This window comes from Perkinsus marinus, assembly GCF_000006405.1.
Source record: "Perkinsus marinus ATCC 50983 genomic scaffold scf_1104296960350, whole genome shotgun sequence".
Taxonomy (NCBI): Eukaryota; Perkinsozoa; order Perkinsida; family Perkinsidae; genus Perkinsus; species Perkinsus marinus.
In genome coordinates this window covers 164232-189582 of record NW_003206190.1, presented here as the reverse complement: position 1 = coordinate 189582, position 25351 = coordinate 164232, and the positions used below count along the sequence as shown (strand labels likewise).

Here is a 25351-nt window from a genome sequence, read left to right as displayed (position 1 = left end):
GAATATCTGTTGCTCAACACACTCTTCGGAGGCACATATACGATCTTCTCTGTGAGACATACGAAATCGACGGTGTAGTTGGAGTTGTACAATGACGAGTAAAATACGGTAGTGGCGGGGACGTCTACTTCTGTGAGAAAATTAGAGGAGGCTTACTAGTAGAGGAGCAAGGGGGCTTCAGGCTTTCACAAGACTCAGCATTGCTGTGGTCAACCTAGCGTCCTGGAATAGTAATTGGGAGGACTCTGCCGGGGAGGAGGGTATGTGTGGACGACAGAGCGCATCAACGACGGTTGGACCCGCTGGTGAACCTGTAAAAAAACCGACTGCGCAGCTGACTTCACAGCACATGGTGACAAGGCTTAGGAATCTGAGCAGAAGGCATGACAGTAAACCACAGTAGAAGACTAAGTGCTAGTCTATTCTGGTGATGAAGTGAACTTCGATCGCGCCTGGTACCCCTCCCGTTTCGTATGAAACGCTAATGTGCGATTCACGTCACGCAGCTTCTCGATGAATCTCACTTTCGAGTCGGGATACATTAGGATCATGAATTATGATGATTTTACGATGAGTCGGTCGGTCATGCTAACACGCAGACTACCATCTTCAGCCTATATTCAGCTACCTAGGAATACAGTAGATGTGTGCGGTGAGCTCCTTCGGTGTGACCCAGGGCAGACTCTGATGACCTGGCAATCTCGCAAACGGAGATATTTGGTTTTAGGCGATGGCTATGCGAAGAGTATGTGACCAATCCCTAGATGATTGGGTGACCGAGGTATACCGCACTATACAGAATATCTTGTGAAACGTCTGGATGTGCTGAGTGTATGCTCGCCACGCCTCAAGCCTAGGAGATCTGTGTAAGTTCATTGTAATGCAGCAGATAGCGGATCAACGTTGTGAGGTGTTTCTTCAATAGTATCGGTCATGGAAGGCCTCCTGGTAGCTCATTTGTGTTCTCCCATGATGGTTCAAGGTTCTTTCACTGCCGCATTCATCGTCCTCGGTGTCCTCATGGATACCACTTACGTGATGGGCAATACCGCCGAGTGCGACGCTGACTGTGCTGTCACTTACCCCGGGTCATATTGTAAATACTGGCAGACCCCCAGCACTTGCTTTGGCTCGGACGACCCGTGTTCCTGCGGCACGAGTGCAACGACTGAAGCCCCTCGCGACTGCGACGCTGGCTGTGCCTCGGATACCCCTGGCTCCTACTGCAAGTATTGGGATACACCCAGCGTCTGCCATATATCCAATGTGCCGTGCATCTGCGAGGGTGCTACCACTACCACGTCCCCTGGTGAGAGCACCGATGAGACCACTACGGTCGAGGAGGGCACGACTGCCGCCACCGAAGCAACTACCACGACTACCACTACCGCTGATACCACCGAGATGGTCAGTACGGTCGTGGAGACGACTACGATAGATCGACCGGTTACGACTACCTATGCCGCCACTACCGTTGAGGTCACCACCGCAGCTCTCCCTACTACGGTTGACACTCCTGGTCCGAGCACGTAGACGAATTTGGTGAATGAAGCTTTGGAACGTCCGAACGACCGCAATTGATGAAGCTCGCGATGAACTGCATGATGTCTTTATAACGGATTAGTGAGTGACTGTTAACTCTTCCGAGTCGCGTTGATAATTTTATGATGCGCACCAAGTCAGACATGCTGGTATGACGCTGCAGGAACTGTCTATATTAGATTGTCGTGGTATTGAGGGGCTCTAGCTCCCCACGGCCGCTGGTCGATTGGGAGCACAGCTAAATGTCGCGACGGTAGGGCAAAATTGTGAATATGTCGCGCGAATGCACTCTGTTGCTTATCAAGCTCGTGAGCGCCGTTCCTCAATGAGTAACAGTGAGGAATGCTCACGGTAACGGGTCAATCACCACAGTTAACTTTTTGATTTAACCTCGACGTCATAATGGGATGGTTACCGGCTCGATCGCGAGAGCCTTTCAGCATTGATCTAGAATCATCTAAACTACCGTGGAACATAGATGGGCGCCAAAACCTCCGTAATCGTGTTGCGCGCTCTTCAGCTTTTCCATACTCCCGTGACAAGAGTGTTCATTACGTCCTCGAATACGTCCATATGGACTTGCAATATCGCATCCGAGAACACAAATGAGAGAGAATACGCACGGAAACGAATTGAATCGGCCTTGCAATAGATACCACGATTGCTAGCTGTAACTGGCGCCACCTTTGTTGGAGGTGATCACCGAAGTCCCCAACTACCACTTAGACAATCTTTACCTACTCTACCTTTATGCTCGCGCAATTGCATAATATGGTAAAGAGATAGCAATCGACATAATCGTGATACTTACTCATTGGCGGTTACGAAGCTCAACCAAGCCGGTGCGATGCTTTGCGCACCCAAGGAACCTGTCCGTGCAGCGCTAGCCCGGTGTATCCTAGGAGTATCTTTTCTGCGGTGCAGACGAAACCGATAGATATTTCGGAACCGACGCGAGATGGTAATGAGAGTAATCACCCTCGATTTTGAGCTTAGTCATGTTTCCGCTCGTAAAGTTGACGGTTGCCATCTTTGTCAGACTTGCTTTCGTCTGTTCTCCGGAATGCCGGACTCTCCAAGAGCCGCTTACCTCGTCATCTTGTATGTTGCTGCTCTCCTTGGCATCATCTTCCGTGCTGACGCACTGTCAGACCGACGCCTATCTGTGTCCCAATTCATATCTTCGTCTCCGAGTCCGATTGACATAGAAATGTAAGTGTTCTCTCCAAGAAGTTTTGATATTATTATCTTCAGGTATTACTCACGAGCCGATCCGAACAAGTCAGTCGAGTGTTTCAACTTTACGATCAACAACTCCGGCTCGGGCAGCGAGATCATCGATTTCGGTGATATCCCGAAGTACCTGCAGCACCACCAGATCTCTAGCCCACCACCAGTAAGAATCGCATCTGTCAGCTATCTTGATTTGTTGGCATCTCAGATTCACTTTTCGATTGATAGAGAAGTTCGTGTCGGCCAGGCAAGTGCATATGGACAAGTGATCAGCGAATGGCAGCTATCTCAGTGCAACTCGTTTTTTCTCAGGGACCTGCCAACGCCGGAGTTGGAGCTGCTGATAAATGTCGCATCATTTACGAGTGAGCGCTTCCGACTTCCTCGAGTCCGATGAACAGGTCGCGTGTGCTTCGTTCAGCTCCGCTACAGCCCCATACTTCGATGTCAACTCGAACTTATCGATTCCTGTTAACCTGACATACACCGTGTATCACTTGGAGGTGTTGCAAATCGGTGTCATAGAGATTGTCGGAACTAACGACCCGTAAGTGTGGCTCATGTCCTCTGCTCAAACAAACTTGTGTTTTACTTGCGCTCTTTCTCAGAACTCCTTTCGTGCAGCAGATGAACATGATGGGCATACTAGCTGAAGAGGATTTCTCGATCGAACTGGCGCATCACGACGGTCGTTCTCTCTCCATGTCCGCACCAGATGATACGTAAGTATCCATTCAGTCCAACAGCATCTACTGATTCGATCTTTGTAGGTATTTCGGCCAACAATGGGCTCTCGATGATATGCGAGTCCATCAGATATTGAATGACCGCCCGTCCGATAACGACACTAGTTGTGATCAGGATAATCACCCGATGATCCCTGTTGCTCTCATTGACTCCGGTAAGGACTCAACTCCTTATCATGGCAGCAATTGCTTCATTGATCTCAGGTGTCGACTATGGTCATTCTGACGTCGCGGATGCGGTATATGAGAACGAAGCTGAGGACGGTATGATGGCACAGTATCTGGTCGACGACGATTCGAATGGATTCATCGATGATGTGGGACCGAACTTGTCGGGTGCATCCAGTTCATCTGTTCAGGTCCGTGGTTGGAACTTCATAGACGAAAATGCTAATGTAATGGACAACAATGGACATGGCACAGCGTGTGCTGGTAAGTTGTTCAGAATAGCCCAATGCGGCCGTGAAATAATATTGTTTACAGGTCTGATCGCAGCAGAAGGTTTCAACGGCGAGGGGATCATCGGTGTTGGCTACCCCTTCGCCCGAGTGTTGCCCCTGAAGGTATTTGATTATGATGTCACTGGTCGGCTGAGCGATGCGCTGCGAGCATTTGACTACGCTATCGACAAGGGTGTGAAAATAAGCAGTGTATCCTGGTTTGCAAGATCTTATTCGGCTGTCTTCCATATCGCGGTTGGGCGTGCCGGAACATTCGGTCACCTACTTGTGGCTGCTGCCGGAAACGATGGGCAGGACTTGGATGTTATGGGTGGGAGTTATCCATGTGGTTTCAATGCTACTAATGTTCTCTGTACGGCTGCGCATACTGCCAGTGGGGACCGATGGATTTCGTCTAACTACGGGCCAAGTAGGATCATACCGCCCCCGTCGGTTGAGTGTTTCCTTCTCAGTTGTAGTCGACGTATCTGCTCCTGGTGTCAACGTCATCTCAACTGCCACCCCGAATGGTTATGCTACATTCAATGGTACCAGCTTAGCCGCTGCTGAAGTAGCTGGACTCGCTGCCTTATTAATTGGATGTGTGTCCTTCCCACTATGACTAATCGATGCCTGCGGTCTTTCTTCAGCACGGTCGCCATTCCCTCTGGCATTTGACGAAGTGATCGCCGCGATAATCACTACTGCTAGCGCTGCAGGATGGACTGCCTATGGACGTGTCGATGCATATGCCGCTTTGCAAGCGGTCGTTGGCAATGCTAACTGGCTTAACGGGTGGGGAATGGAGAGGAACATGAGCGATTATCATTTGATTGTGAGCAGGGCTCTCTCTGTCTGGAAGGACGATGAATGCGTCGAATATGTCCGACTCTCTCCATTTTCGAGCGCCGAGATGCAACTTTGCGTATTCACGCCTCCTATGATAGGCTACAGAGAGTAAGTTGATGACAATGCTTTAACAGTGACTGCCGAGACTTTAATTTTCTCGGTTCATTCTCACATCAGGTATGATTTGGGAGGCGTTATTGGTGAAGGCGCTGTCCACCTGGACATCCGCCTTCGAGCTGTTCCCCCTCCTGGTGCCTGCCAAGTATCAGTTCCGATGATAGACTTTGGAGTTCTTATGGCTGGCAGCACAGGTGGCTCTTACCCGTCTGGGTTTAGCTCTTTTCACAGTCATCCTTAGGTATTGCCAGCTATACTATTACTAATACTTTTGGCTCTGACCTCGTTGTCGACCCAAGTAGAATGCTCCCATGGAGTCCAGAACTCCAAGTTATCCTCCCAGCTGGTCCGGTCGTTGTTGCTGAGGGCCAGTCGGTCACTGTCGAGCTCTCGTTGGCCGTATTCCACCCAGGGCCAGTCAATCTTGTGGTTGATAGCTTGAGTGAGAATTGCCCGCCCATACCTCTGACGGCCTCTGTGCAGTCATCAACTATCCGTGTGTCCAACGGCTCGGCCACGAACTCTACAGAGTATATCCCTGTTGGTTTGCGGATGGTTCCCTCTACGGCTACAATTGAGAATCCCTCAACGTACGAGCTGAAGACGCAAGTGGTCGCTAGCGATGCCGAATATCTGGTAGAAGGTCCATTCTCTGCGGTATCTTTTCCTATCTGGCCTACTGGTGGAGGCTGGGTCCCGGAAATCTCTATTGTTGGTCAACATATACTAGCGGGTTGTATCGGAGGTGAAGTGCATATGATCTCTCTTGGTCAGTACTTCCCTTTTTTCGGCGTTGACGTCGACTCGGTCAATGTTGGTTGCAATGGTTTCATCGAGTTGCCGCCATTCTCACCATCGCCAGTCACGGCCCTCCCTCGTATCCCTTCGCCAGCTGAGCCGAAACATGCTATCGCCGCTTACTGGACTGAAGCCAATTCAACTAGGTGCTCCGTTAGCTCTTGCAATATCTCGTACGTGCTGGACTACAAGACACGGCTGCTGATGGTTGAATGGGACGGTTTGGAGGTTCAGGTGAACAACAGTTGGCATACGTTGAGTATGCAGGCTCACCTGTTCTCGGAAGGACGTATCGATCTACTCTACGCCTCTTTGCCTGACCCAGCTTATCGTGAGGATGTTGCAGCTGGTTTGAAGGGAAGTGACGCTAACGACTGTCACAACTTGATGCATCTCTTGGCTACCTCCGGACCTCTTACATTGATCTTTATCCCAAAGGTTAAATCCCAACAAGTGATCGTTCCGCCACTTTCCTCCATGTCTGTCAACTTCTCTCTGGCTGTGCCATACATGGGTGTACCCGATGATGATCTTGACGCATGGTGTGAAGATGATATCAACTGGTTGGACGGTGCTGGGAGACACTGCGCTGATTACATTGCTGAGGCTCTGTGCACCCCGGCTGGTCTCTACGGTATTGGTTGGAATGCTCTATGGGGTGACTTTATGACTGTTGCTACAACCACGCCAGCGAATGTCAGTTGTTGCGGTTGTGGTGGCGGAACTTGGTACCGAGACGATAGCCCTGGCGCTGACTGGCAGGACATCGTCAAGCTGGAATTGAAGTATAGCAACAGCTCTCAGGGCAAGTTTGATCGAACGGTCAAAGGTAGTCAGTCGCTTGATCTCATACTGACCGGTATTGAGCCTATGGTTTCAACTGCTGGTGGTAACAGGATACTCCGTGTCGTTGCTCTTGACTCTAGCGGCGTCATCAACAACAAGGAGACCGGGTTGATTGTCACTGTCGAGGTATTCGAGAACGGCCTGCCACTGGCATCAAAACGAGCCGTGCTCAATGATGGCGAGGCAATGGTGGATTTCGATTTCCCCGCGGGCGTCACAGAGCTCACTGCTGTCGCTTCTCCGAGTGAGCCCATCTTCCTTGACGTCACCCTGGTTGACTGCGGTGGTGATAGTACGGTCGGTCCTAATGGGTTACGGTATCTTCTGTGGAAACTAGTTGGAGACTCTTACGTCCTCAAGTGCGCAACTCTATCCGCCGATGAGACTTCGTGGATCGACCCTCTAGGTGGTGTTCTCAACCCTCAAGATGACGAGGGCTGGATGTCGATCATGATGGCCAACGAGAACGGTGTGGTTGTCACCGCTACAGATTCAACCCCTCGAAGGGTCTCTAATGTCCTTCTCGGCTTTGAGGGTGGCGGTATTGGCATTGGTGGATGTGGGGGCTTCTGTGTCTTCGGTGGTATGCTTTCCGTCAACTTTGGCATGTCGTTGAGGCCGTCTCTTATCAAGATCCTCCGTGAGGAATCGACTATCACGACAACGGATGATGACGGTCGCGGGGGAGGGAGTTCGACCACGGTGAGCACGAGGAGTGGTGATGTTATTACAGTGACTTCTACAACTACAACTAGCACGGTATTTGCAGTTGATTGCGACGCTGGTTGTCGAGCTATCCGTCCTGGATCGTATTGCAAATACTGGTTGAATCCTTCTGTCTGTTATGCTAGTGATGTGCCCTGCATCTGCACCACTATCCCTTGAATTCCGCGAGCTCTCTCGTGACTATGTATATCGATGCTTCACACCACACTATAAGTTATAGTCCATAACATGATCATATTCACTAGTGCTCAACTACGTTGACACATTCATTTTAACAAGAGCTTTGTGTTGAGAGTTGATAGTTGTTCGCAAGTTGGTACGCCCTTTTTGTGGACTCAGTAGCAAATCTAAGATAAGACCACTCTAATTAGCATTCAGGGCGAGTATAGTTGGGGGGACTTTGCTACTAGTCCTGCTGGGAAAACCTGCAGGTAAGTTAACAAACGTTCGGATGGTTGGATCTCGAGCTGTGACATGCTCCCATTGGGTCGGGCTGACAACGTAGCTGAGATCGAGCGCCGAGTCGCTAGCCTGGTGAGCTGCCTTGCCGACCATGTTGCGAGGCTCTATATGCTCAGACATGTCGGAGAGCTGACTGCTGGATTCGACTGTAGCGCTACCGATGAGTAGGTGGACATCTTAACTCGTTGACCCAAGCATATGAACTCACCATGCGTCAAATGAGTTAAGTGGGCGCCCCGCACACAGTTTTGATTGTGTCATTTTAGTGTGATACTTTTACCGCGGACAGGGAGTCTTGATTTGATTTTCGTTGATTGTGTCATGGCTTACACCCCCTTCTGATACAATATTGGCCGCGCTTTGCGATACACACTCCTCATCAGGAAAAAACGCGCATAGAGAGCACGCTGTGTGCTCAGCTGAAAATATGATGCGCAGCAGTAAGTCCGGTTCTACTGCATCCTCTGGGTCTATTCTGCGGAATGAGAAGTACTGTGAGAACTGAATCGGAAAATGAGTAGCGAACCTCGGGCCCATTGAAAATTTCAACCTGCACGATATGATTGTAATTTCATATTCATTATCCCAATCAGCAGAGCCCAAAGATGGACTATCATTACCAGGCTTTCTCGGGGACTTTCAGTAGAGTGAAAGGAGCTGCACTATATGGAGTATCATATGAAACGATTGAGTGTAACTGCTCGCTGCGCCGCCAGCTGCGGGACGTCACGACGCTTGTCGCCGAACTCTATCCCTGGCTATCAGCCTGGCGTTCTCCATCGCATGTTGTGCAGGTTATTAATTCTGCATCTGCGTCATCAGTCACCACTCGTAGTTCATTCCTGCTCTCCCATGATGGCTCCAGGTTTCTCCACTGCTGTATTCATCGTCCTTAGTGCCCTCACGGATATCACTTACGTGATGGGCAATACCGCCGAGTGCGACGCTGACTGTGCTGTCACTTACCCCGGGTCATATTGTAAATACTGGCAGACCCCCAGTACTTGCTTTGGCTCGGACGACCCGTGTTCCTGCGGCACGAGCACAACGACTGAAGCCCCTCGCGACTGCGACGCTGGCTGTGCCTCGGATACCCCTGGCTCCTACTGCAAGCATTGGGATACACCCAGCGTCTGCCATATATCCAATGTGCCGTGCATTTGCGAGGTTGCTACCACTACCACGTCCCCTGGTGAGAGCACCGATGAGACCACCACCGTCGAGGAGGGCACGACTACCGGTACCGAGGCAACTACCACGGCTACCACTACCGCTTATACCACCGAGGTGGTCAGTACGGCCGTGGTGACGACTACGACAGGTCTACCGGTCACGACTACCGATGCCGCTACCACCGTTGAGGTCACCACTGCAGCTCTCCCTACTACGATTGACGCTCAGACTACTCTCAGTCCGAGCACGTAGACGACTTCATCGAATGAAGCTTCAGAATGTTAGAACAACCGCATTTTGATGTAGCCTGCGGTATGTCTGCATGATACCTTGATAACGAGTGAATGAGTATTAATCCTTTCGGGTTGCGTTGTTAGGGCTTTTCTCGTTCAACATGACATGAGTATCGACAGAGTATCAGGTCATCTGATACTCTGTCGTAAAGCCCGCTTGCAGGGTATGTTCGGGGTATTGGATGATGGTCCTCACGCTTGTCCCACTCGGTCGGTTCCTTAACCCGACCACCGAACATTCAGAGTTGTGCCAAGATGGCAAAAGAGCCTTCTTGCATTCTCATCGTCTCAATTAATCAGCAGCAATGGGGCGCTATATACGTGAACGCAGCATCATACACACAGCCTCTAACTTTCCTGCTGTCGCAAATTGCAGGAGCATCTCGTGTCCGCCCGAGAAGAAGAAGAGGTTATTCCGTATGACGAACTGCTGCCTTCTAGGAACCGCAATGTGAGAACTGTCCTCAACGGTTGTTGAGCAAGCAGCGTTCTGACCACTTGGGAGCTGGCCTCTTCCACCTTTGTTATCTGTTTGCTGTTCGGAATAAGTGAGGCTGTTGGGCGGAACGACATTCTCCATCGATGCCGTTGAGGTGACCGGAGTGAATTGGGCAGGAGATCGCCACCACACAGAGCAACATGAATACAACCAACGTTGCCATCCGAAGAACAGACAGGAATAATCAGTTCCGCTCGAAAAAGGCGCTGCAGTCCAGCGAAGATATTAGGATGATAACTAAACCGAAGGTTACGGCAACCGACTAAACTCGAGGCTGCTGACATTTGCTCGAGACTGAACGCAAGTTTAACGGGAGACTGCTGACTCACAGGTCAGGCAACGAGCACTTGAAGTGCTGCGTGGTTAAAATGATTATCAGGTGAAGCTGATGACGGAGGAGTCGTCAGTAAGGATAAGGAGAATGAAATGAGATGTCGAACAGATACGAAATCTCCACGTTTCTCCACGACGGAGGTTGACTTTTTGAACGTATTCTCGGAACTTAGACTTTGACGATTTGGACATCTCCACCGTAAACAGGCTGGGCATAAGCCAGTCTCTGAGGATTCCCACCAACAATCACCCCACCGTGGCGCTTGCGGTCCTTACCGCAGATGAGGACACAATTGGCGATGCAAACGAACATGATGAATGCAGTAACGACCCAAAGTCCGATGAGAATACCCACACTCCATCGATTCAGAGTGTTAATAACTGAGGTATTGCTGCCGCACCAAGCACTGGCCGACGACCTCATTGGAGTTTTCGAGTCCTCTGCGGACTCGGCTAGACAAGCCTGGAATGAGGCAGGGGTGATGCCCGAAGAGCGATCAGTGTTGAGCCATTTGTTGAGGGTCTTAGTAACGTCTCTGGATTTACAGAAGATTGGAGAGCACTGTAAGGAGCTACTTCCCTGAGTGAAGCCGCATACACCACCCCTGCATTCGGCATCTTCGTAGACCAACGTGTAAGAATCACGGATAAAACGGTACGTACTCAGATCACGACCAGATAGGTTGTTGAGGGCGGGACTGTTGAGGCTTCCAATTGAAACAAGATTGCTCAGGTACACTGACGAGGCAATGGCGATGACGCATAGGAGGGCGAAGACCACTCCTGCGAGGAAGAGGAAGCCCGTGAGGACACATCTGTTTTGATTCTTCGTAGCTCCACAGCCCAGGAGAGCTACTATGATCAGGACAATACCAGTAGCGACGCCGACCCAGATCCGCCATTGAGTGAAGAGGCTCTTGAAGTCGGACACGAGGATGTAAATTGCCAAGGCGGTGACCAGAGCCCCGAGCAAGAAGACGATTGTATTAACGAAGTAGTTTATGAGCTTGGAAGTTGCAGTGCAGCAGCCAGTCATTAAGAAAAGGAGGAATGATCCTTACAGAGAGATGCTTAGTACATGCTCACTAAGGAGGGGAGGACACGGAGTGTTCACCCAACCCGTGCCTCTCAAGACAAGACAGGTCACCGACCGCCGTTGGCGAGACGGCCCGGATTGTAGGCCGCCATGGGCCGTCACTATTCCTCCCTGATGCTGGACTGAGTCGGCTGTAAGCCTCTTGAGGTGATGTTGATTACAGAAGTGACCGTCATCAGGCCCTTAGACAACGCAAGTCCGTATCGTGCATGGGAGAAACAGAGGAATGTACATATCAATACTTCACTTCCCGCTTAAAAGTCAGAACCATAAGCTCCCTTTTGGATCGGACGTTCCTCCACCTTTTGCATCTGTCAAAACCATCATCAGCAAATGAGTTCTCGGGTCTTACGATTTTCTCAGAGATCTCCTTGACAGCTTTAGCAGGCTTAGAGTTAGGCCCAAGTCCGATGATCGGCAAGCCCTTCTCACAAGCTGCCTGGAGGTCGTTATTCAGGGGTATTGAGCCAAGGAAGGGGACCTAATAGAATGCTGATGGGCATGCTATCTTACGTCGATATCTTACGTCCATGTCTTTGCACATTTGCTTCGCTCCGCCCGTATTCGGCATGAAAACTTCGCTGACCTTTCCGCAGCAGGGACACTCAAAGCCGCTCATATTTTCAATAACACCGATAATGGGAAGGCCGACTCCTCGACAGAAGTTGATCTCCTTGCGGACCTGCACCGGGTGTTATCGATGATAATAATGCTGAAGGGCTCACATCCTGTAAAGCGACTTCCTGCGGTGTAGTGACCAGAACAGCTCCATCGGGCTGACAATCCTTCAAGTAGTTTACCATCGACAGATGCTCATCAGAAGTGCCTGAGTCCGCACGTACCACAACGACCAACAGCGGATGCTCACCTGGAGGAGTGTCCACTAATAAAACGTCCAAGTTACCCCAAGTAACATCAGTGAGGAACTGACGTATAAGCCCATGCTTGCGAGGCCCACGCCATACGATAGCATCGTCCTAAGCATAACTATGGTAATGCATAGAGGACGAGAGCCATACCTTATTAGTAAGCATGAAGCCAATGCTCATCACAGCCAATCTGTCATCAACATACACAGGTTGCCACCCCTCTGCCGATTGGTGTACTTCACCACCACTGATACCCAACATACGAGGGATGCTAGGGCCGCAGATATCAACATCCAATAAGCCAACATCCCTGTTAGAGTTAGCCAGAGTAAATGCAAGTTGAGACGATACGGTGGACTTCCCCACACCGCCCTTCCCAGAAAGCACTAGTATTTTCCTCTTAACCTAAGCGCACACTATAAGATACAAGACAAGTCAAATGTCACTCACATTCCTCAGCTTGAAAGCCACTTCGTCAACCATAGGATCCTCCTCCTTGCCGGCCCCGCTAGCGCATGCCTTCTGATTCGGACACCCCGCACATCCATCAGCCTTGCCAGCATCGTCACTGCCAACACCAGGACAACTTTCCGGGGCGTTCTCAGGGACTTCACTTGATGACGACTGACCAGCGCTCTCCGCAGCTTTTTGCTGGCGGCAACGTATGCGATAGAGATCGTATCGATCACGGATAGCGGGTATAAAGTCGCTGGAGGCCCACACAGCAACTCCTGCTCCAACCGCAGCGCCAATCACGAGTGCTCGGTAATCCAAATTTGATGTTGAGTCAGACATGGGGGGAAAAGATACTCTCTGCGCACACGGAAGATTTTCCACCACCCCCACCGGCGTCCAACTCGACTGCTTTCAAAATCAATAGGAACGTAGGAGATACTGGTACAGGCATATACGTTGCGGCTTTCGACAATGTTCATCGCCGCCTCTTACCACGGTTGTTTTTGGAAATACTCAACTTGGACTTCTTGGAAACGAGTCGAGCATTCTTTTTCTCCTCTTCGCCGGCCTTCACCACTCTATCGATACTTCGGATAGACTCCGACTTGAACCTGTAAATAATCATACCAAAGGAAGAGACTAATTCCAACAGCATTAATCCGCATCTAGGGCGCGCGCTTTTTACTTCTCCTTCACAAGCTTGGGATTGAGCCTAACATAGGCGTAGGGCTGGAGGACGGCAGCCTGCCTTTGAGCATCACCAGAGCCACGAGTCTTAGAACCTGGTTTAGTTCACAGAGGTGTGGTATGCACCCTCGACTACACCACCTACCAGGAGCACACTGGTCCAGCCCCTTGACATCATGTTGTAGCCTGGCTCGGCGAGCTCCCTTCTTTGCTGCTCGTATCTTGAAGTTGACGATTCTCCACCACAACAACATCACCGACGGCCTTACTTCAGCGAGCCGACCAAGACCCTTCTTTTTCGCTCCCAATTCCTCCCTCTCCAAAGGCTTCTCCTCCTCAGTTGTCTCATCAGGAACCTGCCACTTGCGATTCGAAACATGCTTGATACAACACAGATAGGAGTATACCTCCACAACGATCCTTCCGTCCTCCTCCTTCAACACCTTGCTGCTACCCAGAACTGATTTCCTCCGTTTTCCCTCAGATTCCCTCACACCTTTCTGGCCCCCATGTCCCAGCAAATCCAAAGGCTCATCTCCAGTCTCATCGATGATGAAATTACCCTTGCCACTCTTAGCGCCCTTCGCCACCCGGTGCCGCTCATCCTCCTCGTCTTCACCAGAGGACTCGTCCGATGTCGTCGATCCACCCTAAGAACCATTCCAAGTGGATTCATGTGATTCAACAACGATATGCGACGTTGCTGTTCTCTCTATCACAGTTTTTAACGAACGACGAGCTAGTACACCAGTTCGCCACTATAAAACTTGGAGCTGTTATTAATCTCAAAGTTCTGCCAGAAAGCCGTCATAACCATCCTGGTGAAACCGAATAAGAACAACTCATAAGGCGCCCCAACCCCAGCCCTAGTCCCAGAGGGCAGTGAGCAACGCCCTGGACCTGTCCAGTAGCAACTACGACTCACCTCTGGCCTCTCCCTCTGCTTCCCAGCCTCTGAGCGTTCCATAATGCGCCGACGCCTCTCACGTTCAAGTTGCTTTTGGACCTATCAAAAGACTTCCCGACTCGGCCCGAGAGTAAAGGCACCTTACATGCTTCACCAAGGGGCGATGCTCCTCAGGTGTAGCCGCCGCCAGGTCTGCCCATCCGACTCTTTTACCCAACTTCTCCATCAACCTCCTCATACCCATCTTCAACTGCATCTGATTCTTCCCCTCCGCGCTCAAGGTCAGCTTATGGTACATCTCTAGGCATTCACGGTTGAGGCCGTTACCCACGCGGAGACACGACCGAGTCTGAAAACCCTCAGCTGTCACCACACGGTAGACCAGTATATTACAAAAAGCAGCAAACTCTTGAAGAGGGGTTTCTCAATAGCTCTACCGTCGGCCCGTACCAACAGCACAGTCTTGACCACCTCCCGCAACAGAGACGCTCTCTTCGTCGCCTCCGAGGGCACAGCCGAAGCCGCGAAGGGATTACTAGCGGTAGCAGCCGAAGTTACGTCATCAGCACCCAATGGCCAACACTGCTCCACCACGAGACCTGTGCGTTGAGGAAATGCAAGATTGCAAGTGAGACAAGAGACTGTTGATACCTAGAGTCTCAACGGAAGCACAGACCATGTCAACCGAGCTGCCAGCAAGCCCCGCACAGACGATATTGATGAGGGCCACAAGGGAATCTTCCGAAGCCGCACAACGCCGACAAGCATCCGTTAAAAGGGTCCATCCCAAAATACGAACCTGTCATCGCTCCGCTAAAACTTTAGCTCTCAATCAAAATCTTGCTCTCTTGCGTTTCCCTACCTGAGCTCCGGGGTCTCTGGTCGCCACCATAGCCTCTGGGATTAGAGCCGCCATGACAGGCTTCTCCTCCTCACCACTCACAGACTGCAATAACGACCTTGCCAGCAACAGTCTGTGCTTGATGGTCTGAGCTGACGACGGTACGGTATTGAGCAGTTCCAGAAGGGCCTGACGAGCCTACGACTGCTTCCGAGTGTGGCAGCGATCGACACCAACCTGCACTGACTCGCCACCCGAGGAGTCCCCGGCTTCAACGGCAATTCTAATAGCTCGATAAGCAGCCTTTTGGAGCCTCGCCGGAGCTGAGGAGTTCCTAACACCATGAGAATAGCAAAGACCATATTAAGAGGCTACCTACTTCATGAGAGGAGTGAACACCTTGCCTACCACCAGCTGCCGGCCCGAGGCGGGGACGGCGGGTAGAAGGGCCAGACAGAGCTCACTGAGGTCTGACACTACCTGCAAGGAAGGATGCTAAGGGATGATGGACAGCTGAATGGTACGTTAGTGGAGTCCTTCTGACTCTCCTGTACAAGCTGCTTGGTCACGTTGGTGAAGACTGTTTGGAGGACTTGAAGAGAACAGCAGCTAAAATGCAGACAGCAAGAATCGATCCAACGACCTCCCGCTAGCCACACATGCAACTTATCCACTACACCAATCAAACTAAATCTCACCTCTTCGCAACGGCGGTCACTGCCTCCACAATGAGATCTCTCAACTTCACGCTCGACTCTGCCATATACATCGAGCCTACACCGCACCCTCCCATCCCGCACCGCGATGAATATCTTACATAATGGGTTGATGAATCTATCCCCAACCGCCGAGACCTCCTTCGGGACATTCTGACCGGACGGCCATTGTCGAGAAGACTCCTCACCAAGGACCCTCATAGCCTTCAAGGCCGACTCTTGCACCTGGTGAGAAAGGAATGCACTTGCACCGGCTGCGTCGTAGCCCCAAGTAGCACCTCTGGAGTCCGCTCATTACGAGTCGTTGCTGCTCCCAACATGGTCTTGCCGAGGAGGCTCTTCTGCATTGTCAGAGCTTGAGGCAGATCAACACCTGGCACACGGCGATAGTTCTGATAGAAAAAGTGTAAAACCATTCAAGAGTATCACATCCATCTATCATCGAAGGCAGGACCTCCCAGAGCTGCTCAACTACAGTAAAAAGCTTTCGAGCTCGGGTCGGGTCCACGGACTCATCTGAACAACAAACACTTTCCACCCTCCAACACAAAACCAATACCTATTATATTCATACACCAATTTTCCCCTCCATTTTTCCCTTCACGGCTGATCAATTCGCGACACGAGCTGTTTTCCCAATGCTACTCGTCGGAGATTTTCGAACGTACAATATGGAAAAGAGGCCCCTTACTGCTTTTCGCCACGCCGTTGACAAACACAGCAGCCGGCAACATCATCTCGACCCAGTCAGATAGCTGACAACCGCAGCCTCCAGTGCTTCTTATCAGCGGTAGGAGCCACAGTCGGGTCTCAACAGCGAATTCACTGGTGTCTTTCGCTCCCAAGAGTCGCCATAGCCGGGCTGCAGGATCTTCAGCTGTTCCTGATGCCACTATCTTCAGCGGTGCAACTCGGAGGATCGCTGATGCAGAGAATGTCAACAGGAGTTCCACACCTGAAGAAAAGCACAGTTCAGAGAGGAAGCGATAAACCCATTGAGTTTCAATACTCTGCCACCCCAGTACGTTCCTCAGAAACGACCGATTCACGTCGAGTTTTATTCCTGCCAACTTCTCTACCCAGTTGAGCTTGACTGATGTGACTTCACACCGTTAGTCAGAACGCCTCATATTATCATAACCACACCCTTGGGAATTCCAAACTTAGTACCAGCATCCAGAGCAGCTCTAGTGGTGTTCACTGTTCCTTTCTTCGTAGCTCTACCATGAGCCACAGTAGCCGAGAGCAGCTCATTAGGAGTACCACTCATCACCGCTGTATTAAATACGAAGTCGATGACGCCACCCCACACCGGATGGGACCTCAAGAGCAGCACCTACATCGACGTAAAAATACACTCACAGGCCGTAGAGGAACCACTACCCTCTTAGGGCCGTCCATCTCCTTCCTTAAGCCCTGTAATAAATCCACCAATACCGGGAATAACACGCTAGCCCACTGAGGCTTCACCGTAGCATTATTCAACGACTCCATCCTGGCAGCGACATCACACTACTACGCATGCCTTTTTCCTACAGAGCCATCGCTTGGTCAGCTGATGATGTCGGGTCTTCGCCCTTGATCGAGGCTGTCGCCGATTCCGCTAACGCTCCCAGAAAACTATGGATAACTACAGCACACTATAAGACAGGACGGCATGAGCCTGTTTGTATTACCATTAGTTTGATTTTCAGCTCCCACCGACGCGGACATCACTACCAGCACAGTAGCGTGGTGATAACAACTACTATGGAACTTTCAAAAAATACCCCCCAGGTCCCCACAACTACCTACATCACTGATCGCCGTGAAACAGACTCGCGAGAATCGGTCAAAAAACTAACATAAGAATGAACGCCCTTCATAGGTTGACAGGCTCAAGTGGAACTCCATATATAGGACGAAATAGAACATATAATGATAGCCGCAAGCTGCAGGGACCAACCTGTTACCGATCCTCCTGTTGGGGTAGTAGAAGGAGTAGTGGGGGAAGGGGTAGAAGTTGACTGCGATCGTACTTGACATTGTAGTATTCTCACGGAGTCGTTACGGCTCAGAGGCTCCACATGGAACTCCGTGACAACACCATTGACCATCTTAGCCTGTACAAGAGTCTGTCTTGGTCCCCATAGCTTCAAGTCCACATCCCAATCACAAGGCCACGCCGGAAAGAGCAGCATTCCATCATCCGCATCGTCCAGCGGCTGCAATACGGCGTAGATCAGGCCGTTCCTCATGACCGAATAATGGTCTAAGGAGGGATGCCAATCTTGCATTTGTCGTCCAAACGCTGTGAAGCGATAACCCTCTGGTGCGGGCTTAGCAGCTCTTTCGATCAGCAACTCCTGAGCGTCTATTGCCAGTCCCAGCAAGGCCGCATCCATCACATTCTGATTCCATCCATCATCAGTGGTGAATCTTTTCTCTCTATAAGCAGCACGGGCAACCTCAAGATTCTCCCCAACATCCTTCGCCGTGACCAGCCTATAAGGATGGACCGCATATAGCTCAGCATTTTCGAAGTTTTCTGGTCCCAAGCCACACGCCTCACATGGGGCCAACTTCTTGCCTCCTCCTACTTCAGCATCAATCAATGGTAGTGGTGGCACCACTGCCTTCAGCGCCGCCCACCTTTGTCGTTGCTCAGCAGTAGTGAGCTCGGTCGGCAAGGCTTCTAGTCGAGCCAGTACAGCGTGTAAGCCAGCCACAGTGGGCATATCGTTGAGTGTACAGTTGAGTCCAGGTTGCATGTACTGGTACCCCAGACACACCCACGTCTCGAGAGCTTGCCCAGGGAAGATCATCATCTTACCGTTGTCATTACGTCCAGTTCTCCACTGAGCAAAAAAGTTCACCACCGCGTCGACCATAGGGAGATTTCTAGCCAATACAGTGGCATCTCGTGTCCACGAATAATGGTCCAAAGCCAGCAAGCTGAGGTCAAGACCTCCCTGAAGATTATAGTGATTGGGCGGATCCACCGAGTACCAAACTGGCATGCCCCATGCCCTGCCCTCGCGACCGCAACCATAGCTCATAGGATGCGTACTGCCGATCAAAGGGTGACTGTACTCGTCCCAGTATGCAGCGTCACCGCTCATGTCCGGGTAGTACACCTTGGTCTTCATCTCAGCGTACTTCAACGTACTGAGGAAGGCCTGCAGGAAGGTCGCATCGACCATGTCAGCATCCCCACTGGCGAACATGTTATAATAGGGCATTCGAGCATTTTGCCACCAGTTGAGCCCTCCCCACTTGTTGTAGTCCACTTCCTCCCTCTGAGCCGTGAAGAGCATTCCATTGAATTTGATAGGGATCGGCTCTCGTGATTGAATACCCTGTAGGTAGCGATGGAGGGCACTTTTACTGTTGACCTCGCCAGCCCTAGGGCCGGTGACTTCGATCCAGCTACGGTTCCAGAACTGTGCCCACCACTGCATGTGCTTCTCGATAGCAGTCATGCTGTTGTATTCCGCGATGAGCCTCTTCGACTCAGCAACGGCAGGGTCCAAACCTTGCTCGGAGGTGGCGACACCGATGACCATGGAGAAGTCCCGGCTTGGCTCTGAGGTCTTCAGCTCTCCCACAGACAGGGTCGCAATCATAGACGTTCCAAAGCGCCATGTAGCCGCAGTAGATCTGTTGGCGATACGATCGGTAATAGACCCTTTGAGGGACTCGAGGTTGAGAGCTTCCAGAATGCTAGTGGTGTAATCGCTGCGAACGTTGGCGTGGGCCCAGCCGATGACTCCTCCAGAGTCGTTGAGATAGAAGTCGGCACTGACGTTGTAGGGTCGGCAGTGATACAAGGGTTGCCTAGAGAAGGGCTTAGGGCGTAGCAGCTCGGCGACAACCGAGACATCAATCGGTGTTGGGGAGGAGATGTTCACCACTAAGACATCCTTGAGGGCATCAACGTAGGCTTCGACCCTCGTCGGTGGGGAAGGGCCGACTTCAAGAATAACACTTCCTGTAGAGGTATTGAGAACCTGCGGAACAAGTGACGACGCTGAAGATATTAGTCAAGTCTGACCCCACCTGCTTAATCGAGGTAGTGTCGGCCGTCACCCACGGGTTGGGGGTGAGCTCTAGAGTGACCTTTCCAACTTTGATGAACTCCCCCGCCTCATTCCAGGATCTCTGATCCGATATCAGCAGCGCTATGATAGGGTTAGAAGCATTCTTATTGTCAACGATTACATTAGCAGCTAAAGCACCGTTACCGATAGGCATGGCATTGACATAAGTGGTAGCGTTCTCTTCAGGGAGGAGGCCTATCCAGGTCACCGTGGAAGGGGTGACACTGAGGACAGGATAGAGGAGGACGGCCACAATGAAAGCGATCATTGGAGGCATCAGGAAGATGTTGAAGACTGAAGTTTCGTGGCGCGTGACGGGATCGGAGGTCGGGGGTTCGAGCCCCACACCAGTCATTTTTCCCTTTGCAGCACACTAACAAGTTGATTTGCTCATCTTCACATTGTGGTGATCCAATTCGTTGAATTTTCAGTTTTTCTCTATCGTCTTCGACATCACAGCCGTCGGCTATGGCTCCTCAACACTATGAGACTCAGTCAGGCAACAAGACCTTCGCCAGAGTGACCGGGGCCGGCGTGGCTGGGATGTGGGTTCTCAACTTGCGTATCCTCGTGCTGTACAAGACCCTTCAGGGCCGAGCTTTGCATCTTTTATCCGGTGGACACTCTGGCTAAGCGGCTGATGAATTCGAGTGTGGCTCTGAACATGACCAACTGGCAAACGGTGAGATCTCGAGCGTCTCAAGATTGACCTTGATGAAACGCAAAGATTCCCTCCCTCGAAGATACCAAATATGTCCGGTCGATGTCTGTGTTCTACCTTTCATCGTTACCATCTCGATTGCTTCTTGATTAGTTCTTCTGCTCAGGTTGTTTTCCAACGAGAATCCGGCACGGCTGCGATCGGCGGCGTTCGAGGCTTCGTCGGCAAATGGGCTGCACTGTTCCCCGGTTTCGGTTACGGCGCCCTGTACAAGATCTCTCAACGAGTTTACAAGTTTGGTGGCCAACCTGTGGTGAAAGAAGGCCTGGACAAGTACGTTTTCCCATCCGACAGGAGCCCAACTCAGCAGTTTTGGTGTAAGGGCAAATCTCCTGGCATTGTTGTTAGTTTCACTTATCTTAGGCAACGGCCTCAGTGGGTCTCTGATAGGAGCTGGCGAAGTTGTCCTTCTCCCTCTAGACGTGAACCCCTTCTCGGTATCGTCTTCATACGTCCGTTTGTCAGGTATTGAAGATCAAGTACCAGACTAACCCTGAGTATCGCAAGCTCAACTTCGCCCAAGTTTGCCAACGTGAAGGTCTCTCGTCGCTTTATGCCGGCGCAGGGGTGACCGCAGCAAGTGGGTTCCTGAGCAAGTCTGTCGATCTCATCGGTCATCTTTAGGGAACATAGCTGGCTCGTTCATGCTTTTTGGTGTTAATTACGCGGTTAAGCACAGCCTTACTGATGCTCGTAATGGCAAACCTGGCTTCGTTCACTTTGCGTTATCGAGTAAGATCCTTATCAGAGTTTACATGTGTCCAAGAGGCACGCTCCCTCAGGTACTGCTGGCTCTGTAGCCAGCATCCTAGTCGCTTGCCCTCTGGACGTGGTCAAAACCAGACTTCAGTCGGGCAACTACGCGGGTTGCTCAGCATTCCGCATCATCGCTGATATTACCGCTAAGGAAGGCGTTGGCGCTTTCTTCAAAGGAAGCGTAACGTTCGAGCTTGTCTTGTATCCTACCATAACATTCCATTTAGATACCGAAGGTGCTATCGGTTGGTCCAAAGCTCACGTTCTCATTTACTTTGGCTCAGTATTTGATTGACTATATGCAGAGACTAGCTTAGTCTTTTTCTAGTTGAGATTTAGGTTTAATTCACCGTAGACGTTTCAGATGATCCACGTTTCTGCTCACCCACTGTTTGGTTCATGTGTAAATTGATAGATAAGACATGTGATGACTAATACGGTGAACTTATGTATCGAAGGGTAGATCAGGTCAGGTCGATATTGGTGGTTTTGCAACATTGTGAGGCGTCGTGCGAATCTATAACTATCGTATGTGATATCGAAACCGTCTCGTCTCTTGTCCACAAATCGTAATTTGCCTCGAGTGAGCAACCTCTTATGTTGGTTTACTACGGAGCATATGCGCGTGCTGGAGATCTTGTGTACTCTTGGTAGAATTGTGCTATTCCCGTTGAAGCACGTAGCAGTGCTTCATATCCTGTGCTGTGGTAGTGTCGAACATGACGTTAGTGTTGTGTCTTGTTCTTGCTCTTCCTTGTTAACTGATGTTTGTGTGGTAATCAGAGCGTTTATCAACTAGTGGTCGTGAGTCTAGTGACCGATTAGGGGTCTTCTCACTGGTTTAGCTGCAGCTTTTTATCTCGTAAAAAGTGTCTCAGTCGGAAGTGTGATAGAAAAACCAACTTAATCGATACAAATTTCTGAAGCACTCGCTGTGTTTAAAGAGTGATATATACTGGGACTCGTTTCAAGAGACAAGTAGTGTTGAAAGTTTTCTTTTCGACTTCCTTTTTCGAGGTTCCTTTGAAGTTCAGTTTACTGTGTTTGATCAGGTTGATATACTTTGTGAGACTACATATAATGGGCTTTTGTACCGGAGTGTCGAAGTTCGTTCACTACCTTTTCGACCTCACAATCTTCGTTGTTGGTGCTCTCGTCCTCGCCTTCAGCATCTATCTACTAGCCTCTAACTACGAGGGTTTCGTCGAGAAATGGTGGGTATGGATTGCTGTCTTTGCTGGGGCTCTACTTATGATTGCTGCTATCATCGGTTGCGTCGGTGCTAGTCTGAAGACGAAATGGGTTTTGTGGGTCTACAGTATCATTCCTGCTCTTGTGCTCATCTTATTTATCATTGCTGCGATTGGTTCCTCGGTCAACTACTCGTACACTGACCGCCTTGCTGATAAAAGTGCTAGTGAGCTCAACTCACTCGATACCGACTCGCACACCTACGAGGTATATGATGGAATTCGGGAAGTTTATGGTACGCTATGGAATGACCAGAACTGTGATGTGTCGTGTACTGTCAACAGTCTTGCCTTTGTCGAGTGCGGTGAAGTTACCTGTGATGACGGCACTGTCGAGGGCTGGATGGAGGACTGGATTGAGGAAGCCTCGTCTGGTATTTCGGGCGCGTCGTTTGGACGCTGTCTCGTGCTGTCCATCGACGCTGATGGTATTGAAGGTAGCGAGTCGGCGGCAACTGGTTGGTGTGCCAGCAATACAGCAGTCATCAGTGATGCCAACGATTGGACCCTGGGGTTCATGATAGTTTTCTGGGTCATCTCGGTTTTTCTTGTCATTGTTTTAATAGCCAACTGTATTCTTATCAGTAGTAGGAGGAAACGATGATCTCACTCTTAATTACTACAGTTTCTCTCGCGGCTTTGCCATTCAAAGCCGCGCGATTCGTCCTCTGAATTCCTCTCTTGAGTTGACTCGGATTTGCTACTTCTAATCAGCTGTGCTGTATAGGCGAGCGTACATCTCTATCAAATAGTCTAGACTAGACATGCTAGTTTCATAGCTGCATTTGTTCGTGTTGACGAATAATTACGATTGGTCGTCATGCATCAGTTTACTCAAAGCTCCTAATGGGTTGCTGTACCGTCTTTTCGAAGCTCGTCCACTACATGATGGACACTATCATATTCCTCATGGGTGCCGGCATCCTCGCGGTTTCCATCTATCTGCTGGCTTCTAATTTCGAAGGTTTCGTCGATGAATGGTGGGTCTGGCTGACACTTGCTGGTGGTATTGTTCTCATCATCGGTGGCATCATGGGGTGCATTGGCACTAAGTTGGGCCAGAAGTGGCTACTTGCACTATATGCTGTATTACCCGGCATCATGCTGGCCATCATCGTCGCTGCTGCTATTGCTGCTTCGGTTTACCTTTCCTATACCAACGACCTGTCGGACAAGAGCCCTGCTGAACTCAACGTCTTGGACAACGATTCGAACACTTACGAGGTTTACGAGCACATTCGACAAGCTTATGGCGATCTGTGGACGGATAAGAAATGTGACGTTAGTTGTGAAATAACGAGTTTGGCAACAATAGAATGTGGTGAAGTCAGTTGTGATGACGGCACTATCGAGGACTGGATGAACGACTGGATTGACGATGGTGCTCCTCGTGTGTCAGCTCCATCTTTCGAAGCTTGCCGGATTCTTAGTCTCGGAGCTGATGGTATCGGTCTGAGCATATCGGCAGCTACTGCCTGGTGTGCTAGTAATACTGCTGTCATCGATGATGTCAACGACTGGACTCTGGGTGTTATGATTGCTCTATGGGTTGTGGCCGGAGTTCTCTTGCTTTTACTCATCGCTAACTGTGTGTTGTTGAAGAGGAAAGACAACAGTAAGTCTCGCGATGTTGTTATCATCGCTCCAACCAATGCTAATACTCCTGCTGATTCGAGTGCCTTCCTGGGCACTCCTCAACACGTGAATGCTGGTAACCCTGCGATTGCTGTATGACGCGGGTTTAGTGGACGTTGCCAGCTATGGGTATCATTTTTTTGTAAAACTGTAGTTGTCTCATGTCTGATAATTAATCTACAGATGATAGATTCCCGTCTGTTCGTTCCTTTGTCTCTTTGACAGCTCTAAAGGAATGCTAGATAGTTTCATTAACCTAGTTCTTTCTACAATCACGAGGTGTTGGGTAGTTAATTTTTCATATTGTTGTTCTCATTAATGCGTTGATTGGCCTTGGTCGTAGTGGCCATGATATATAAAAGTGTAGTTTTCTTTTTGTTTCCTACAACAGGAGAATCTCTGTATAGTTTTTCTCCAGTCACCTCTCTAGCTCCCATCGATAATGGAAAACACAATATTATCGATTGAAGTTTTGTGGGCTCGCTCATCCGGTCAGTATCCATCATCGTATGCCTGAATGTTATATCCGATTTTCTCGAGGAGTCAATTGCAACGTTGATTTGACAGCTGAGCTCGCTTACAGCCCTGTCGAGTACGATACTGATGTGGCCGATGGCAAATGAGGTCTTTGAGAGCTTGAGCGGTATCGTCGACTACGTCACATACGTGGTACTCACCTGGGAAGCTCACGATGGTTCTGAAGAGGAAAACAGTGCTGCTGCATCGTGGGTTAGCATCATGACGAGCATTTCAGGTGTTGGAGATGGGACTCTTGGAACACCTCTGGATGTTAGTGGATAGTTGCGGTCACTCGCTATTCTTCGAGTTTCATATTGCGCTCATCATGACGCCAGTTCGGCGTCACTGCTGATTCCACAGTCTGTCCACGTACCAGAAGTTCAAGGGACTGTCTGTTGTAGGAGTCGATGATGAGGGCTCCTGATTTTCCCTGACTGTCTATTCGTAGACAAGCGCGTCACCTTGTTCCAGTTAGGAACGTGAGCATGCGTGCATGGCAGTCATTGTTGTCAAGTGAACTAGACTATTGGTCTTATCATTTCATTTCCCTAGTCTAGACTTATCCGTATTCAATATAGTTCGAGTTTGATCCATCGACTACCTTTGCGTTCCCTATATGGCTAGCAACGGATCCGATTCCTCCAAGAGTCGTCGCTCCAGGTGTGTTTCGAACTGTCTAGTTGATCCGGCAGCCGTTCAACCGACGTATTCTGAGCTCATACCAATGAAGTCATAGGCTGTACCTGACGCTGTCCGCCACAA

The 25351-nt window shown here is 50.3% G+C and overlaps 9 protein-coding genes across 9 annotated transcripts; 6 read left to right on the top strand and 3 right to left on the bottom strand.

Annotated features, from left to right (window-relative positions):
* Nucleotides 1-972: 972 nt before the first annotated feature.
* Pmar_PMAR013280 (Salivary glue protein Sgs-3 precursor, putative) lies at nt 973-1533 on the top strand (the record flags this gene model as incomplete). Its single annotated transcript, XM_002772891.1, has 1 exon — nt 973-1533. One exon carries the CDS (start codon nt 973-975, stop codon nt 1531-1533), a length of 561 nt encoding a protein of 186 aa, XP_002772937.1.
* A 1072-nt stretch (nt 1534-2605) lies between these two features.
* Pmar_PMAR013279 (subtilisin, putative) lies at nt 2606-7400 on the top strand (the record flags this gene model as incomplete). The annotated part of the gene is made up of 16 exons (XM_002772890.1): nt 2606-2754; nt 2797-2938; nt 2984-3040; nt 3088-3140; nt 3197-3322; nt 3384-3497; nt 3546-3676; nt 3726-3838; nt 3881-3953; nt 4005-4391; nt 4435-4563; nt 4612-4756; nt 4805-4918; nt 4988-5121; nt 5169-7273; nt 7341-7400. 16 exons carry the CDS (start codon nt 2606-2608, stop codon nt 7398-7400), a joined length of 4032 nt encoding a protein of 1343 aa, XP_002772936.1.
* Nucleotides 7401-8614: 1214 nt separating this feature from the next.
* Pmar_PMAR013278 (conserved hypothetical protein) lies at nt 8615-9184 on the top strand (the record flags this gene model as incomplete). Its single annotated transcript, XM_002772889.1, has 1 exon — nt 8615-9184. The coding sequence occupies one exon, from the start codon at nt 8615-8617 to the stop codon at nt 9182-9184; it is 570 nt and encodes a 189-aa protein (XP_002772935.1).
* Nucleotides 9185-10226: 1042 nt separating this feature from the next.
* Pmar_PMAR013277 (Tetraspanin-8, putative) lies at nt 10227-11093 on the bottom strand (the record flags this gene model as incomplete). The annotated part of the gene is made up of 1 exon (XM_002772888.1): nt 10227-11093. The coding sequence occupies one exon, from the start codon at nt 11091-11093 to the stop codon at nt 10227-10229; it is 867 nt and encodes a 288-aa protein (XP_002772934.1).
* Nucleotides 11094-11407: 314 nt separating this feature from the next.
* Pmar_PMAR013276 (nucleotide-binding protein, putative) lies at nt 11408-12817 on the bottom strand (the record flags this gene model as incomplete). The annotated part of the gene is made up of 7 exons (XM_002772887.1): nt 11408-11464; nt 11506-11634; nt 11680-11835; nt 11879-11979; nt 12022-12130; nt 12173-12427; nt 12473-12817. 7 exons carry the CDS (start codon nt 12815-12817, stop codon nt 11408-11410), a joined length of 1152 nt encoding a protein of 383 aa, XP_002772933.1.
* Nucleotides 12818-12895: 78 nt separating this feature from the next.
* Nucleotides 12896-19976, bottom strand: Pmar_PMAR013275 (hypothetical protein; the record flags this gene model as incomplete). Its single annotated transcript, XM_002772886.1, has 24 exons — nt 12896-13089; nt 13164-13260; nt 13311-13386; nt 13435-13521; nt 13573-13815; nt 14091-14171; nt 14218-14421; nt 14466-14671; nt 14724-14871; nt 14935-15102; nt 15151-15247; nt 15293-15393; nt 15438-15522; nt 15612-15687; nt 15731-15854; nt 15908-16002; nt 16059-16145; nt 16321-16584; nt 16800-16965; nt 17013-17124; nt 17166-17259; nt 17306-17344; nt 17575-19618; nt 19668-19976. The coding sequence occupies 24 exons, from the start codon at nt 19974-19976 to the stop codon at nt 12954-12956; spliced, it is 5139 nt and encodes a 1712-aa protein (XP_002772932.1). The 3' UTR covers nt 12896-12953.
* A 200-nt stretch (nt 19977-20176) lies between these two features.
* Nucleotides 20177-21502, top strand: Pmar_PMAR013274 (conserved hypothetical protein; the record flags this gene model as incomplete). The annotated part of the gene is made up of 8 exons (XM_002772885.1): nt 20177-20253; nt 20300-20390; nt 20536-20746; nt 20793-20851; nt 20895-21009; nt 21054-21161; nt 21212-21366; nt 21413-21502. The coding sequence occupies 8 exons, from the start codon at nt 20177-20179 to the stop codon at nt 21500-21502; spliced, it is 906 nt and encodes a 301-aa protein (XP_002772931.1).
* A 763-nt stretch (nt 21503-22265) lies between these two features.
* Nucleotides 22266-23039, top strand: Pmar_PMAR013273 (Leukocyte surface antigen CD53, putative; the record flags this gene model as incomplete). Its single annotated transcript, XM_002772884.1, has 1 exon — nt 22266-23039. One exon carries the CDS (start codon nt 22266-22268, stop codon nt 23037-23039), a length of 774 nt encoding a protein of 257 aa, XP_002772930.1.
* A 242-nt stretch (nt 23040-23281) lies between these two features.
* On the top strand, nt 23282-24169 carry Pmar_PMAR013272 (hypothetical protein; the record flags this gene model as incomplete). The annotated part of the gene is made up of 1 exon (XM_002772883.1): nt 23282-24169. One exon carries the CDS (start codon nt 23282-23284, stop codon nt 24167-24169), a length of 888 nt encoding a protein of 295 aa, XP_002772929.1.
* Between the last annotated feature and the right edge of the window lie 1182 nt (nt 24170-25351).